General features: G+C 41.2%; 1 protein-coding gene and 1 non-coding gene across 2 annotated transcripts in view; both read right to left on the bottom strand.

Annotated features, from left to right (window-relative positions):
* Positions 1–17962, bottom strand: part of DHTKD1 (dehydrogenase E1 and transketolase domain containing 1) — a 54244-nt gene that overhangs the window by 23470 nt on the left and 12812 nt on the right. Inside the window, exons 2-8 of the mRNA XM_046012908.1 lie at positions 15761–15916; positions 10672–10883; positions 9664–9858; positions 7080–7349; positions 3280–3451; positions 2161–2359; positions 230–542 (exon numbers count right to left, since the gene is read on the bottom strand). Of these exons, the coding sequence (XP_045868864.1) occupies positions 230–542; positions 2161–2359; positions 3280–3451; positions 7080–7349; positions 9664–9858; positions 10672–10883; positions 15761–15916 (1517 nt within the window). The remainder of the gene's footprint in view (positions 1–229; positions 543–2160; positions 2360–3279; positions 3452–7079; positions 7350–9663; positions 9859–10671; positions 10884–15760; positions 15917–17962) is intronic.
* On the bottom strand, positions 14723–14825 carry LOC123947783. Its single transcript, XR_006819822.1, has one exon. It is a non-coding gene; the product is annotated as a U6 spliceosomal RNA (small nuclear RNA).

Below are 17962 nucleotides of genomic sequence, written 5' to 3'. Positions count from 1 at the left end.
TTGACTCTCAGTACTAAACCACATATGTGCACTGGAAGGGAAGAAGAAAGAAAAAAGAAGTGGACACATCAAAGCTCAGTGACTATCAGTACCAAAACATCACTAGGCGCAGCTCCTAGAACCTAGTGACCCACCATCAGTAACACTAATTCAAAAAGACCAGATCCACACTGATTTCTCTGTGACTCGAGACAAACAAACAGTAACCGGAAACTGTCAGGCTCCCTACCTGCACGTAGGTCTTCAGCAGATGATTATGCATCTGGAGTTCCTCCGGCACCTCCACCGACTTCACACCAATAAACCGTAGGAGGTCGAGGGCCACACCCGTGTTCCAGGAGCTAATGCAGGCTGGTGGCTGGACCAGACCCTTCCAGTGCGCCTGCAGGTTGGTGGCTGGGGGGCTGTAGTGCGCCATATTGGTTAAATGGTCATTTAACTTCGAGTAGTAGGAGGATTTGATTTCTGACACCTCTTCCCTGGTCATGAGTCCATTGGCAATCAGGTGCTCTGCATAGGTGTCTGGGATGCTCTTTCGGGCTCTGTGCAGCAAACAAGGGAGAAAAGTCAATCTGATTTGCAGCAGTGGAAGAGTGACAGACACAGTCATTGTCAAAGGTATCACAGAGCAACATCACTGTAAGAAGGCATGCAGGACATGTTCAGGAACTAGAGAGTGTGGGTGGTGGGACGACACGGTGAACATACTAGATGCCTCTGAATTGCTCACTTTGAAGTGATCCATTTTATGTTATGTAACCTTCACTCCAATATCTTATTTTTTCTAAAGGCAATGGGGAGTAAACAACCTCTTCCAAGTAAGCAAGAAAAAACAAATCCATCTTTATAAGTCTTTGTCTATATTAAGGTAGAAATAATTAGTAGAGTTTTTCTATGAACATTCCGGACAGTTATTTACAAGACTGACCTACATTGTCTACACCCTTATTTCAAAAAGTATTGAACTCAAAGTCACCAACATCCATTTTTGGTGGCTTTAATAATCCAGTAACCATAATAACCAGTACCTTGGTTTTACAATAATAATAATGATACTCTATGTTCACATAATACTTTAAACTACAAGTTTGTTCACATACTTTATTGTATCCAGTCCTGACAAAAGAGGTAGACCAGACAGATCTTTTTTTTTTTTTTTAAATGAGGCCCTGAGCCACTTCATGCCATACAGGAGCTAAATTCCAGATTTGTTCTTCCAAGAGCAATCTGCTCCATATGACCAGAATGACCTATAAAATGTCACTCAATTGGGGTGCCTGGGTGGCTCAGTGGATTAAGCCACTGCCTTTGGCTCAGGTCATGATCTCAGGGTCCTGGGATCAAGTCCCACATCAGCCTCTCTGCTCAGCAGGGAGCCTGCTTCCCCCTCTCTCTCTGCCTGCCTCTCTGCCTGCCTGTGATCTCTCTCTCTCTGTGAAATAAATAAATAAAATCTTTTAAAAAAAATGTAGCATGAGCCAATGTGTAATTAAAAATTTCTTACCAGTCACATTAGAAAGGGTTAAAAAAAAAGGTAGAATTAATTTTCATAACAAATTTATTTAACTCAATATGTGCAAAATATGGTCACTTCAACACTTCATCAACATAAAAATAAGTACTGAGATAGTTCACATTTTTCTTGACAGATGAAGTCTTTGGAACCTGGTGTGTATATCACACTTACAGCCCCTCTCCAGCAGGACCAGCCATATTTCAAGTGTTCAAGAGCCACATACGATAGTGGCCTCCATATTGGACAGCACAGTTCCCAAGATACCTTACAACTGTCATGTTACCTCTTGCTGAGGCACCAAGTGAATCACAGTGGACCAGTTTCTGGTCCTGTCGATGGCATACTATGGGCTCTGCCCAAGTCCTCCTACTTGTTTCCCATCTGCCAAGTGATGTTGGTAAATTGCCTTTGTTTATTCATCAAGCAAATGAGTAGAGTTTGAAGAATATGGGGACCTTTCCTGGGACCCACAGAATGACCACCCCAGTTTGCTCAGGACTGTCCCAGTTTTAGCACCGAAAGTTGTGTGCATCAGGCAACCCATGGAGCTGGTCACCCTACTTCAGAGCATCTAATAAAAATAGTAAAAATAATGTGAGCCCTATGGGGGCAAGGGGATCTTCAACAAAGGTTTATAATTGTACCTGATGATCTTGTACATGACCGGGTTGGTGAAGAAGGGCTCATCCAGCTCGTTGTGGCCCCACTGCCTGTAGCATAACAAATCAACAATCACATCCTTCCGGAAATGGCGCTGGTATTCAAAAGCCAGTTGTGCGGCACGGACCACTTCCTCTGGACTATCTCCATTGATGTGGATGATGGCGCAGCCCACAAGCTTTCCTGAGGCAGAGAAGACAGATGAAACCAGCCAGCTATCCCCATATGACATTAGCCCACCTCCAACTCCTGTTGCCTGTGTGGGGAGGCAGCCCACATACTCAGAGGTAGCTTGGCTGGGTGGTTAAGAACCCATACTTTGGAGCCTAGCTGAGAGGAAAGAGATCATGTCCCAGCTCTGTGACTTACTCTGTGAGTAAAATTCACATAGAAAAAATTCACGTAGATAGGGATCTCTGGCTGGCTCAGTCACAGCAGCAAGAGACTCGATCTTGGGGTCGTGAGTTCAAGCTTCACATCAGGTTTAGAGATTACTTAAAAATAAATGATCTTTAAAAGAAAATTCACACAGATAGCCCCAAAAGGCATCCAGGCCAGGACCTAGGTGCAAAAACGGAAGAGTTCCTACCACCTAACAGTTTATTACTCTGTGAACTGGGTGATGGGTTTAAAAAAACAAACAAAACAAACAACAACAACAAAAAACGCCCTTTCTCTTCATACTGCCCGATTTCTGGGATAAAATGAGTCAACTTGGCTTCCTCACATCTGACTTCTAACCAAGACCACTTAGCCAAATTCACTGGTTGAACCTATTTTTCTTGACAAGGGCTTTGGGTACCCCAGGTCTGAATCCCCTAAAGACAAGTACCCTGGTGTTGTGCCAAATGCACTGATCCCTGGTTTTCACCACATCATTCAACTGGATTCTTGGACAATTTGAGATGGCAGCCTCTCAGTTCCGCTCTTGTCTTACTTCCCTGGATTCAAAGATCACACTCAGACTTTTCAAGGAATGTTAGTAGCACTGTTGGTGACTACTGAGCCCATCTGATCCAAAATTTAAAATGGGATAACCAGAAAGGCTCACTCTTCTAAGTGAACTAGATGTTTCTCTAGGGCTGCCTCCCTGTGTCACATACCGATGTCACTGCAGTATAAGGAAGATCTTCCTCTTTCTGCAGGAGTGGTGTAACCCAGCTGGTTATTGACAATCAGATGGACACTCCCACCTATTCTGAAATGTGGGAGACTAGACAACGTAAATGTTTCAGGAACAATCCCCTGACCACAGAAAGATGCATCACCGTGAACCTAAATCATGGAGAAAATGAGAAAATGAATATAAGGGGTGTAGAAATTTGTGTTTCCAATTTGGAATAAATTGTTTTCAAATAATAAGAGGAATAAAAACAACAATGCTCTCTCTCACTGCTCCCCTGCCTTCCCAAAACTCTGCTGGTTCTGTACAGGATTTTCTAGAAGGGTTGCCTGATCTCAAGCAGGTTTCAAAGCCCTTTTCTTCTTGTGACCACAACCGGTGAACCCATTCTACCCACCACCACATTACACTCACACTCATCATTTCTAATATAACCATCAACATTCTAGAACAAACAACAGCACCACAGAAGGAAGGGCTATTGGAGGTATGGAAGGAAAATCAGCTCAGCACAGTTTTCAGGAAAAAAGACTGCAAGACATGAGGAACAGTGCATAGTTTTGAACCCTCTCTCCTCCTCAATCATCCACATCTAAAGAGAGTCTGTGTGCACCTTGCATCTCCTGGTCCCCAATGGGTGTACTGGCCACCCCTGGGAACATAAAGAAGAGTGATGTGACTGCAAAGACAGGAGGCAGCGGGGGACAGTCTCTCACAGGTGAGTGAAAGGATGCTTTAAGGAACCAACAAAATACTACCACACAACATCTGAAATGTGCTATTCTTCCAAACCATTTGAAGTCTGTTAGATCACAACATCACCACAAAACCTGATGGATGGAAAGCGGTAGAGGAAAAGAGAAATCTCTTTTAGAGAAAGTTGAATGCAAATAATAAGGGAACTGTAGATCTTAGAAGATCTTAGAAGATATGAATTCTACTGACTTCAGGCTAAAAGGAGATTACCTGTCAAATCAACATGTTATACCCCTTAAATTTATGTAATGTTATTATCAAATATATTGCAGTAAAAAATAAACAAAAGGCTAATACTGAAATGATGGACTAACGAATAAAATGATCTCAGATGCCCTAAGAACATGACCATTGCAATTCTAACAATAACAGAAGTAAAAGACCTAAAAATGTGTGAAGGAAGAATACTTGGAAGTAGATTTTTTTTTAAAGGACATTGAAAATGTCCTTAAAATAGTCATTTTTTAAAAATGTAAATAGAATATTCTGGCTAAGAAAGGAAGTACTGCTTTGCAGAAGTGACATTTCCAGGCTACACCTTCCCTTGACTAGGGACTATATGGATGACCTCCATTTTGGAGCATCTATACCTAGTAATAACAAACCCTTACATTATCTCCACAGCATTAACCCATTCGAGTTGGGGGGGAGGGTTGCAGATAAGAAAGTCACTACTGTCCTTTTTATACATGAATAAACCAAGGTTCACCAAGAGTGTATATTTCACATTGGAGTAGACACTGGGCCTTCTATGGTACCTCTGGGTTTTTTTCTATGTATTTCTCCACCCTTCCAAGCCTTTCTCCTGGATCAAGGAACTTAACTATGTACATGGTCTCATTTAATTCTCAGAACACTATGAAGAATGTAGTATACTCCCATTTAGCTATCAGATTCAAAGACCCTAAGTAACAGAATCAAGCACACCAAGCCAGAAAGCAGAAAAGGCAGGATCTGAACTTGTCTTCTTGATTCCACATTCTTTGTCTTTTCTGTACCACATTACACTGTAAAGTCCGACTCTTAGCCACCAGATCCAAGGGCTCTGGGCATCTGAACACTCTTCCTTGATGATGGAATTTCTGGGGGATATCAGTGTAAGTGGAGTTCAGTAAAGCAAGGAAAAGGGAGGGATGTGTGCTTCTTCTGCTCCTTTACAAAAATGTTACAGGAGAGGCATTGTTAAGAACATACCATCTGGGGGGTGGCCCAGTAGGTTAAGCATCTAACTCTTGATTTCAGCTCAGGTCATGATCTCAGGGTTGTGGAACGAAGCCCTGCATCAGGCTCCATGCCCAGTGCTGAGGGTGGGGCCTGCTTCCGATCTTCTCTCTCGCCTCCCTTTCTGTTCCTTCCTGCCCCCCACCTCTCTCTCCCTCTCTAAAAGAACATAACATCTGGTGTCAACCATTCTCAAACAAAAATTTCTCAGAAAAAGAACATAACATCTGCTCATAACTTGCATCGTTTTTATCATGGTCTTTGGATTCTTGGTACTAAAGCACACATGTGCCATTTGCTAATTTTATTTTCTTCTTAAATCAGAAGAGAACCCACTCCACTATGCCCCATAAAGCTTTTTGGGAGTAAGGGTCCATAAGTACAAACAAATGCTGGGTGAGGCGGGAGCTGCCCAGGCCAGGGGGTTAGACTCACAGCCAGGGGGTTAGACACACGGCTGAGGGTTAGACACATGGCCAAGGGGTTAGAAACATGGTCAGGGGTTAGACACACAGCCATCATAAAGGACAATCTACCTTCACCAGGTTCAGGACCCAGATAAAAAGAAGACAGGCAGAAAAAGTAGCATCCAGAATCTCACCTACCAGGATTTTATAGGATCCAAATTTAGAGTTCTCAGAAGAAGTTAGAATTGTGTCCTTGAACAAGGCAAGACAAGTACAGACACAGCAGGGCAAAATAATTTTGGAACACAAAATAGACAAAAGAGGGCAGTCAGTTGCTCAGCACTTTAAAGAATATGCCACTTTCACCTCTTACTTTGGAAGTCCATGCGAAGACCTGCTTCACGCACTGGGTAAACATGAATGACAGAAATACTTTAGAGTATTGTGAATTAAGTCAAGTGACAGGTAAAGAGAATGATTAACAATGTAACATTTCCATTTCAAAATACCATACTGTAGTCAAATGCAATGCTGCCTACCCCCAATTTACTTACTACAAGTTTCTGGCTCATGAAAAATAATATGAGATAATAAGATACAGTTGGTATTCATTTATGTAGCCAAATATTCTCCTGCCTTATAGATTTACCTATACCTTTATTTTATTTTATTAGTATTTTTTTAAGCAGGCTCCACACCCAGCATGTAGCCCAATGTAGGGCTTGAACTTAACAACTCTGAGATCAAGACCTGATAGGGTGCTTCATTGACTGAGCCACCTAGGTGCCCCAAGACCTTTATTGTGAAACAAGCAAGCCTTGTTAGATATATGGAGACCACGTAGTTTCCTAAAAGTAATAAAATCTGTCCTCCAAAAAGCATCAGGGATACCACTGAATACTCCCTTAAATAACACACACAACTCAAGAAAGGAAAACACAAGACATACCATAAGAGACTCTTAAGCATAGGAAAGAAACTGAGGGTTGCTGGGGGGATGCGGGAACTGGGTGATGGACATTCAGGAGGGCATGAGATGTGATGAGCACTGGGTATTATATGAGACTGATGAATCACAGACCTATACCTCTGAAACCAATAATACATCATATATTAATTAAATGAATTTAACTTTTAAAAATGTTTAAAGTGGTTCTTCAAAAACAAACAAACAAACAACAACAACAAAACAAAACCCACAGAGTGAAACCTGAGTCTAAAGTCAGTTGCCTTGAGACTGGACCTCATATCTGCTATTAATTTTAAAAACAAGCCCCCCAATCTTCTTTTCCCAAAATTTCATCTTTTCTCAATTTCATCTTGAATATCTACCATCTCCCTTTCCTTCCTCCTGGTCTCCCCAGCCTCCTGCCTCACTTCCTGAAGCTACAAGTACCTGTAAGCAAATGACTTTGTCCCCTGGCTGAGCAGAACTATCTGGAGAGTAGTCCCCATCCTGTCTAGACTGCTGCCTTCCACGAGTCTTCCCCACCGCCACGGGGTTGACGGCTTCCAGGTGCGAGGGGTTAGGCAGCATGGTCACGTGGAGGGGATGGTGCGCGCCGAAATCCAGATCAACCGAGGAGGTCAAGTGAGACAGGACATCTCCAGTGGCTGAAACATTTTCCGGAAATTCACTTAAGCCTCTCATTTTACGGAACATCAGCTGTTATGAAAAAATACACAAGAAAAAAATGTCTTTTATCACAATGGAGACCAGAGAAGAAGTGGTTAGTTTAAATCATACAATTGAAAAAACTTTATACCTATGTTTGTATAACTATGATCACCATGCATTCTTTTTTTTTTAATTTTTTAAAGATTTTATTTATTTGACAGACAGAGATCACAAGTAGGCAGAGAGAGGGGAAGGGAAGCAGGCTCCCTGCCAAGCAGAGAGCCCAATGCGGGACTCGATCCCAGGACCCTGACATCATGACCTGAGCGGAAGGCAGAGGCTTTAACCCACTGAGCCACCCAGGCACCCCAGATCACCATGCATTGTTAAAAAAGAAAGGCACAAACTCCTAACTGCTCAAATGCCCAGAATTATTTGGAGATCTTCACCATCACGTGAAATACCAACACTTTGAGAGGAGTCTAACATGACTATTTAGACATGTAGATAGTAAAGTAGTAAACTGTTAGTTATCTCTGCCTTGCAATATGCAAAATAATTTTTCTTAAATACACCTGTTAGAATATATTCTCTGAAAGAACTTTTTATGACTTGTTAAAGGTAGACAGGAAAGGGTACCTGGGTGACTCAGTCAGTTAAGCATCTGCCTTCGGCTTAGGTCACGATCCCAGAGTCCTGGGATGGAGCCCCATGTCAGGCTCCCTGCTCAAATGGAGAGCCTGCTTCTCCCTATCCCTCTGCCTCCGCTCCTCCCCACCATTCATGCTCTCTTTCTCTCTCTCTCTCAATTAAATACATAAAATCTTTTTAAAAAGGGGGGGTAGATGGGAAAATGATAGGACAGAACTTAATCCCATTTAGACACAAGATGACATCCATGATTAGCTCAAGTCGTGCCTAAAAAGTTCTACTGTCCAATTCTCAAAGGACTTCACTTCATTTTCCCAGTCTACCTCGAAATAAACATTACTACCCACTTGAAAAATGCACAAGAGAAACTTACTAATTTAAAGGTCTTTAGCTAGTAAGTAAGAAAAATCAGGTCTCAAACCACGGTAGTTACCAAAGACAGCATGTTGTCCTCATTTACCCAAATGGTTTGAATGACCCCAAAGCTTCTTACTGACCTATGGACAAACAGGAGCACACACCCTTACACAGTATGGGTACATCCATGTTTCTCACAAATATGATCACATATAATTCAGCACTTTTCAGTTGTGTTTTTTTCTGTGATACTTTAAGAACATAATTTCTCATTTAGGGATTTCTGCCTGTGTTTCAGCACATGCCTCCATCTGTCAATCACTTTATTTTTTTTTAATATTTTATTTATTTATTTGACAGATCACAAGTAGGCAGGGAGGCAGGCAGGGAGAGAGAGAGAGGGGGAAGCAGGCTCCCTGCTGAGCAGAGAGCCCAATTCGGGGCTTGATCCCAGGACCCTGAGATCATGACCTGAGCTGAAGGCAGAGGCTTTAACCCTCTGAGCCACCCAGGTGCCCCTGTCAATCACTTTATTCTGTTTAGTCTGCCTTTCAAAAGTATTTGTCTTTTAAGAGCTGACTATCAATCTCTTGGCATCAGAAAACCTGAGGTACGAGTAGTAGTGGTAAAGCTTAGCCCCAGACATACCGTCACGTGTACCTTCTAGTGGTTTAAGGGTAACGTATCCTTCCATAGGCTCTATTCACTCCATTAACTCTCACAGTTAATGGTAACACAATTACTTTTAATCTCCTGGCCAAGATCAGTAGTGAGGTTTACCCACACACAGCAGCCATGATCTGGTTAAATTCCAAGTCACCCTGATGTTCTTGGACCTAAAATCTACAGCCCTAACTCTCCAGTCTTTTGAGAGATGAACAGAGCCGCTGAGTCGGACAGAACGGGAACACCAAGATCCAATTACCTATAAAACCTCTCAGGTGGTGGTCTCTGAGGATAACAATGTATTATTAGTTTTATAGAGGATGTTCAGTATAAACTCTGCACATCAATGGAAAGTAAAACGGACTTCTTGGAAGGTAAAATTATAAGCAATCACAAGATCTTAATGTTTGTTTGAACGATTTCTATTACATTAGGAGAGCATGCTTCCAAGAACAGAAATTATCTATTCATGTCATCCTTGAGAAAACAAACTAACCTTTACCTTCCCTGAGAGAGAAAGAATCCATATAAGAAGACACAGAAAATCAACTCAAATACCAGATCTATCCATCAACTCATTAAGCTATCCCCCGGGCCAACGGCGCAGAGCTTTACTGGGTTTCTAAGGAATGATTATTGTCGGCTCTATTCTGTTACAATCAGTTGTATACCATAGAAAGTATCTTACCTCTGGAGGAAACTGCAGAAGGCCTGTTAATAAGTTAAGCCTCCCTCTGTGGGGCATGCCAATAATCACATCCGTGATCCCACTGTAGGCTGCCATTTTCAGCAACTCATGGAAAAAGCCCATCATGCTTTCGGCTCCTTCGCCCCCATACCGCTTCACTGTGGCAAACTTGGTGGCCAAAAAGTGGTCAAACTCCTGTGGAACATCACATCAAACACATTTGTTGTTGGAAGAGAGCCAGCTACTCAGGTCCAAGTCAGACACCTTTCAGTGTGTTGTGAGGAGACCCTACGCTAGTTTAACAAGGTGCAGCAATGCCCCTTCATGATGTACTCCAGAGACAGACGTGACTAGTTCAGGGCATGGCAAGAACGCCTCGCCAAGGACACCAGGCAGCAGTGGGAAGGCAGAGAAAATAACATGAGTGGTAGAATAACTTAGCCCCAGAGGAAGCCTCTTAGAATGTATTCTTCTGGGGGAAAAAAAAAGAATGTTCTTCTGAAGCAAGGGCTGGGCCTTTCATTCTGCCCCTCCCAGCCCCTGAGCTTTACTAGAGGCCTCTACAGTACTCTTTCCTCAAGGCTGCAAACCATCCAACTATCCAAATTACTGTGAACAGTTTTCTTGTCGTCTTGATATACCAGAGCCTGATCCAAGCCCTGACAGATTCAATTTCATTAATTTGTACCAAGAGCTTTCGTGCATAGCTTTCTTTGATTGCTTGAGGTAATAAGAAGAGAAGAGCTTAAGGATTTTGCAGTCTTTTCGAGAGTGAACAGGCAAATATATAAAAAGCATTTTGACTCTGAAGAGAACCAACAGCTCTGGTGTTCGGCGATCTAGCTTTTTCTACTTAGAATTAAGTAGCACATGTTATACTGTCTGTTGTGTCGAGGCAATGGGATTAGTGGGGTAAATACATGCTTTAATTCCCTTTCTTCAATATTTATGCATCTTTGTAGAAAATGAGCCACCCTATTCCATTGATATTCACAGGCACTTTTATACCTGGGATTCTAGCATTAGTTTTGACAGATGTTTTCGCTCTTCTGTGCTAAAGGTCTCTTTCTTCAGTTCCTCAAATCGCTTGGCAAACCAGTCTTTCTCCTCCTGGCTCTGAAGTTGGGAGGTTTCAATAGAAATTTGCCCACAGTAGATTTGGTTGAGATAGGCCAGTACTTCCTCAAGAGAGGCCTCCTCCTTCCCCATGTTCAATAATCCTACAAAATGGAATCAAAGGGATCATTTTAAAAAGCAATCAACCGTGTAATTACAGAATATACAAAATATTTCAGTTCAGAGTATTTTGTTCAGATAACTCAGCTCATCATCAATGGCTATCTAGATTTTTCTAAAGGCAAAACTAAAACTATGACCAAAGGCCATGAAGTAGTCATACTAGGAGAGGGAATATAAAACTTTGCTTTATGCTAAATTTTGATTGTATGATAACTTCAAACTAAAAATTGAAACCTGACATTCATCTGCTTTATAGCTACAAATCAATGTCCTACCTTTATCTAAAATATCTTCCCAAATGTTCAAGTCTTATTAATACCTATAAAGTAGTGTCTACCATTGAGCAGCTGGCCTTAATGTGAATTAATATTGATAGCAAAGCAGTATTTTAAGGTCAAGGGAAATCTAGCCAACTCTCAGTCCAAAAAAGGGAAGGTCTGTGATATATTAATACTCAGCACAAATCAATTATCCATCATTTGCCTGAACCTACAACTTGAGTTTAACAAACCAACACTTACTTTATTATTGCTTATGGTTTCTTACAATAAACTTTGATACCGACTGATCATTCAACTTACAGAAATTGCTTTGTGTTGCTTAGCTTCTCTGCCTCACATTTTAACCTATAAAATGGGAGCAGTCAAAGCACGTCAGGGAGGAGTTGTTAAGATTAAATGAGATAGGAAATAACACAATGTCCACTGATGGGAAAAACCAAATGTGATGTAGCCATTCGATGGAGTATTATTCAGCCACATAAAGGAATGAAGTACTACGTTACAACATGGATGAAACTTGGAAACATTGTGCTACAGGGGGGAAAAGCCAGACACAAAAGGCCACATAGTGTGACTTTATTTATACAGAATGTCAAGAATAGGCAAATCTATAGAAACAGAAAGTAGAGTAGTGGTTGCTAGGGACTGGGGGGAGGGCAAAATGGGGAGTAACTGCTAACTAGGCACAAGATTTCTTTTTGGGTTGATAAAAATGTTCTGGAACTATCTTGATGGTTGCGCAACATTGTGGATGTACCAAGTGTTGTTGAATTGTATACTTTAAAATGGCTCAAGTGGTGGGGCACTTGGCTTGCTCAGTGGGTAGAGCATGACTCTTGATCTTGGGGTTGTAAATTTGAGTCCCTGTAGAAATTGACTTAAAATAAGTCAATAATAAGAAAGTTGACTGTAGAAATTACTTAAAATAAAATTTTTCAAAATGGTTAAAGTGGCAAGGGTTATGTGTACCTTACCCCAATAAAAATTTTAAAAAACTAGAATCATTAGGGGCGCCTGGGTGGCTCAGTGGGTTAAAGCCTCTGCCTTTGGCTCAGGTCATGATCCCAGGGTCCTGGGATGAGCCCTGCATCGGGCTCTCTGCTCAGCAGGGACCCTGCTTCCCCCTCTCTCTCTGCCTACTTGTGATCTCTGTCAAATAAATAAATAAAATCTATTTTAGAATCATAAAATGTGATAATGCAGAAAAGCATGCAGCTTAAAAAATTGCTTTGGGTTTCTCACATCTTCTGCTCTTCTTATTAACTACGTGTATTTCAAATATGCAGACCCATATCTCTAAAAGAAGAGATATAAAAATATGTGGCTATAGATAAACATAGATTCATCCATCCGATGAGCGAGTTTGGAGAACCTACTATATACCAGAAGCCATACTGGCACTGAGTGTTCAAATATGGCTGAGAAATGGTCTTTTTCAGGGAGCCTGGCTAGCTTGGGCAGGAGAACATGGAACTCTTGATCTCAAGAGGGTGGGTTCAAGCCCCACAATGGGCCTGGAGCTTACTTAGGAAGGGGAAAAAGGGTTTTTTCCTAAATGAAATTTAAGTCTTATAGAGTAAAATTTATAAATAAGTAATGATAATACTATGTTATATCAACAAGTGGTTTTTCCTAGTAACAAGACTGTACTTTCTCTTAAGTAACTTCATATTTCTGGTTACTGCTGAATGGAGGGCTCGAGAATATTTCTTAGGGGCTTTGTTCTAAAGTCAGATAAAGTTTTTTTTACCAGTTTTGGTAATTGTGCTATTGTTGAGAGTTGCCCACAGTACTATGAGAGCACAGGTGAGGGAATACTGAACACTACCTTGGCAAGTTCTGGGCAGCTCTGCCTCACAGAGCAGGCAGTGCTTGCTGAATGCTTAAAAATTAACAGGAATGTCCTAGGTTGATGAGGTAGAGACCTATGGGAACTCCATGCAAAGTCATGGACATATGAGTGGACACAGTATCGGGCACCCGTAAGAAGACTCAGCAAGAATAAGATACTAAAACAGTTAGCTTTTCCACTCCTGAAGGGCCATTTACATTATGATAGGAGCATGGATATTGTCTCAGAGACCCCCCAACTGAGAATTACCTAGCTGAGTCTAGTCAAATTCTAGAACTACATGATAATGAAATTGTTGTGCCCTAAAAGTCACTACATTTTGGAGGGGTTTATTACCAGAACATTACTAACTGAAGCATATGCCAGAATTTGACATTGGCCAAGATTAACTTTAAAAAATGAGAGGGCACCTGGGTGGCTCAGTGGTTTAAGCCGCTGCCTTCGGCTCAGGTCATGATCTCAGGGTCCTGGGATTGAGTCCCACATCGGGCTCTCTGCTCGGCAGGGAGCCTGCTTCCCTCTCACTCTCTCTGCCTGCCTTTCTGCCTACTTATGATCTCTCTCTGTCAAATAAATAGATAAAATCTTAAAAAAAAATGACATGAGAGTGTGTGACTCTCATTCTTGGGGTTGGGAGTTCGAGCCCCACATTGGGTGTAGAGATAACTTAAAAATAAAATCTTTAAATATAACAGATAAAGCAACGACATGGATGGAACTAGAGGGTATTATACTAAGCGAAATAAGTCCATCAGAGAAAGACAATTATCATATGATCTCCTTGACATGTGGAATTTGAAAAACAAGGCAGAGGATCATGGGGGAAGAGAGGAAAAACTGAAATGGGACAAAACCAGAGAGGGAGACAAACCGTAAGAAACTTTTAATCTCGGGAAACAGACTGAGGGTTGCTGGAGTGGAGGCGGGTGGGAGGGATGGGGTGGCTGGGTGATGGACACTGGGGAGGGTATGTGCTACGGTAAGTGCTATATATTGTGTAAGACTGATGAATCACAGACCTGCGCCCTGAAACAAACAATATATTATATGTTAATAAATATATATCTAATAATAATAAAAATATAAATATAAAATATAAAATAAAATAAAAATATGACATGAGATGTGCCCAGGATCCTGACGGGTTATCCATTCCCAACTGGACAAGAAAAAAGGCAGAAAAAGTTCAGGCTACAGAAATGGCAGGTGACGTGGGTTGTCACCTTACCTCCACCATTTTTTCACTGCTAGCTACTTAAGTTCTCTGAGTGTCTCTTTTCCTAACCATAAAGTAAAGATGGCAGTAACTTCTTTAGAGAGCAAGTATGGGAATTAATTGACATAATGGATATAAAGTGTCTGGCACATAATGCCAAAAAAACTTTTTTTTTTTTTTTTTTAATTTCAGGGCTTGCAATTTTTTATTCATTTTTAAAGTAATCTGTTTTCTTTTCTGGAAAGAGCACTGACCATAAGATCTGTTTTCTTACCAAAGTTTTAAGTATACAATACAGTATTGTTAACTATAGGCCCTGTGTTGTATAGAAGATCTCCAGAACTTATTTATTTTTCATAACTGAAACTTTGTACCTTCTAACCCACACCTTCCCTTTTCCACCTCTCCCCAGACCCTGGGAACCATCATTCTAACTGGTTCTAGGAGTCTATTTTATTTCGTTATTTTCCTTAAATATTGGAAGGCTTCATTAATTTGCATGCTCTCCTTGTGCAGGGACCCAGTTAATCCTCTCTGTTTCATTCCAATTTAAATATCTGCTGCTGAAGCTAGCACGAGTTTGGCTATTTTAGATTCCGCATACAGTGGGATCGTGTAGTATCTGTCCTTCGGCGACTTGTTTTATTCCACTTAGTATAATGCCCTCAAGGTTCATCCATGTTGTCATAAATGGCAGGATTTCCTTCTTTTTTAAGGCTGAATAATCCTCCATTTTGTACATATACTGCACTTTTTTTTTCTTTTTAAAGTTGGCTCTACACCCAACGTGGGGCTCAAACTCACATCTCCAAGAGAAGAGTTGTATGCTCTGCCAACTGAGCCAGCCAGGTGCTCCTCCGCTGCATTTCTTTATTCATTCATCCACTGATGGACATTTCAGTGGTTTCCATATTTTGGCTGTTCTAATAATGCCGCAATAAACATGAGAATACAGATAACTCTTCAAGATCCTGATTTCAAGTCCTCTGGATAAATACTCAGAAGTGGGATTATCAAATCATAGAGTAACTCTATTTTTGGTTTTTCAAGGCACCTTTACATTGTTTTCCACAGTAGCTGTACCTACCTGCATTCCCACCAACAGTACCCAAGAGTTCCCTTTTCTCCACATCCTTACGAACACTTATTATTGTGTGTCTTTTTAAAAATTCATTCTAATAGTTGTGAGCTGATACCATCTCATTGTGGTTTTGATTTGCATTTCCCCGATGATGACTGATGCTGAATACCTTTCCATCTACCTGTTGGCTATTTATATGTCTTCTTTGGTGAGTATGTTTTTAAACTCAGAGGAAATGGGCCCTATGGAAGACTATTCTAGAACCTCAAGAGAGGTTCTCATGGACAGTGCTTGAACGTGCCCCTCACTGTCATCTTGGAAGCCGCAGCTCCAGGGGGCATGTGAATTCTTCAAGAACCGAGAAAGGAGCCCTCCCACCTGTTGGCAGTGAGCTGTCACATGGACAGTCTAGTGTCAGTGGGCTTTACCTGTGGTATTAAAGGGTCCCTGAAGGGTCTGTATAAGAGCTTGGATTTCAGGCACATTCTCCTGCAAGGCTTGTCCACTGAAGAGGGGGTTGATTTTGGCAGCTTTATGACCATGTTCACAGTATACTGTCACCAATCTGGCAAGACCATGATCAACTGATTCAAGGGGGAAAGAAAACAGTACAAACAATTTACAAAATGCCCACAAACCAAAAAAAAAAAAAAAAAAAAAAAAAAAAAATCAGTTTTTTTTCAAAGAAGTCCTTGCTGGCTTAGACTTTTTAAATGCATTGCTCCTACCACTACATCTCAGGATTAAAGACTACAGAATCCAGGAAAACACACTTATTTCCTTAAATTTATCTCGTGAGCACTAAAGCTACTAGTGGAAAAAAAGGAGACAGAACTGAGAGCACATATGTACAAACAACTATGCCTGTTGACAGATCATAAAAGGAAATACCCCCCAAATTGAAAAGAATTGTTAAAATGCTGAGATTCTGGATAATTATAATTCTCTTACTTATTATTTGAGATTTTTAAATATTTGGCATACGGCGCCTGGGTGGCTCAGTTATTAAGTATCTGCCTTCAGCTCAGGTCATGATTCTGGGGGGTCCTGGGATTGAGTCCCACATCAGGCTCCCTGCTCAGCAGGAAGCCTACTTCTCCCTCTTCCACTCCCCCTGCTTGTATTCCCTCTTGCTGTGTCTCTGTCAAATAAATAAATAAAAATCTTAAAAAAATTCTTTTGACATAAAAAGGGACACCTGGGTGGCTCAGTCAGTTAAGCATCTGCCTTCAGCTCAGACAGTGATCTCAGGGTCCTGGGATGAGTCCAGCATCAGGCTCTCTGCTCAGCGGGGAACCTGCTTCTCCCTCTCCCTCCACCTGCCACCTCCCTCCACCTGTGCACTCAGGCTCTCTCACTCTCTCTCTCTTGTTCTCTCTCTGGCAAATAAATGAACAAAATCTTTAAAACTATGTATTTTACATTAAAAAAAAGAAATGGAACTACAAAATCAATGTTACATTTCCTTCTCTATTTCTTAAAGGCTCCTGGTACAGTTATTTCATAGACGCATGAAATCTTACACTAGAAAAAGATCTTAAAAATTATCCTGTCACTCACATAATTAAAAAAAAAAGAAAGAAAGAAAGAAGGAAAGAAAAAATCCCTTTTATAAAGCCCTAAATGAGTGGTTCTTTAGTCTCTGCTTGGAGGAGAGGCATTATCTCTCAATGAATCCAATTGGTGATTTTCTATTGAGCCAGAAACTGCTTTTCTCCCCTTTTCCACATGAAAGTTCTTCCCAAATTTGAAGTAAAAAAAATATCCTACATGCCCACACTCAGTTCACCTTCAGTTCATCAAGGCAGCCTTATAAACTGAGCGCAAATCCCTAAAGACAAGCAGATCTCTCTTAAGGGCACACATTTTCTGAACATTTTTTTCAGTTTGTGTTTTTCTTCTTAGAACCCAGAGAAAGTTGTTAGCATATTTTGAAACATCACATGAACCTTTATGGCCATGCAGTGAGCTACACATGTGCTTGGGTTTGTAGTCAGAGAACTGCAAAATGTACCTCTTGCTGTAGGCTCACAGTAAAGAACAGAGATGAAATGAACATGTAAAAGACATGTTTGCACTAATACAACAGTCAGGAGGTTCCATACTACGTCTAATAAACTAGTAAACGAATCAAACAATCCCAGAAATGAATTGATTTCAGTCTGGAGGGTAGTCACATGAATTGCTGTAAGGCTCTACTCTGAACCCTACTGAAGTTCTCAATTGCTGTTATGAAGTAGGAAACCTTCAGATCTGTGGCTAAAATCCAGATAGACCATGTATAAAACATTGTCCCCATTGGCCACTCCTTAAAAACACATTCTTGGGGCACCTGGGTGGCTCAGTGGGTTAAGCCTCTGCCTTCAGGTCAGGTCATGATGTCAAGGTCCTAGGATCGAGGCCCACCTCGGGCTCTCTGCTCAGCAGGGAGCCTGCTTCCCCCTCTCTCTCTGCCTGCTTCTCTGCCTACTTGTGATCTGTCAAATAAACAAATAAAATCTTAAAAAAAAAAAAAAGAAAAATTCTTCCTCCTTGTCCAAAAATACAAAGCAAAAAAGCCCACATTCTTCCCTGGGCTTCTGTGGCATTGCAAGATCCCAGCTTTCCTCCTAGCTCACTGACTACTCAAC

The sequence above is a fragment of the Meles meles genome, chromosome 7 (assembly GCF_922984935.1).
Source record: "Meles meles chromosome 7, mMelMel3.1 paternal haplotype, whole genome shotgun sequence".
NCBI lineage: Eukaryota > Metazoa > Chordata > Mammalia > Carnivora > Mustelidae > Meles > Meles meles.
This window is presented reverse-complemented; position numbering and strand designations above follow the sequence as displayed.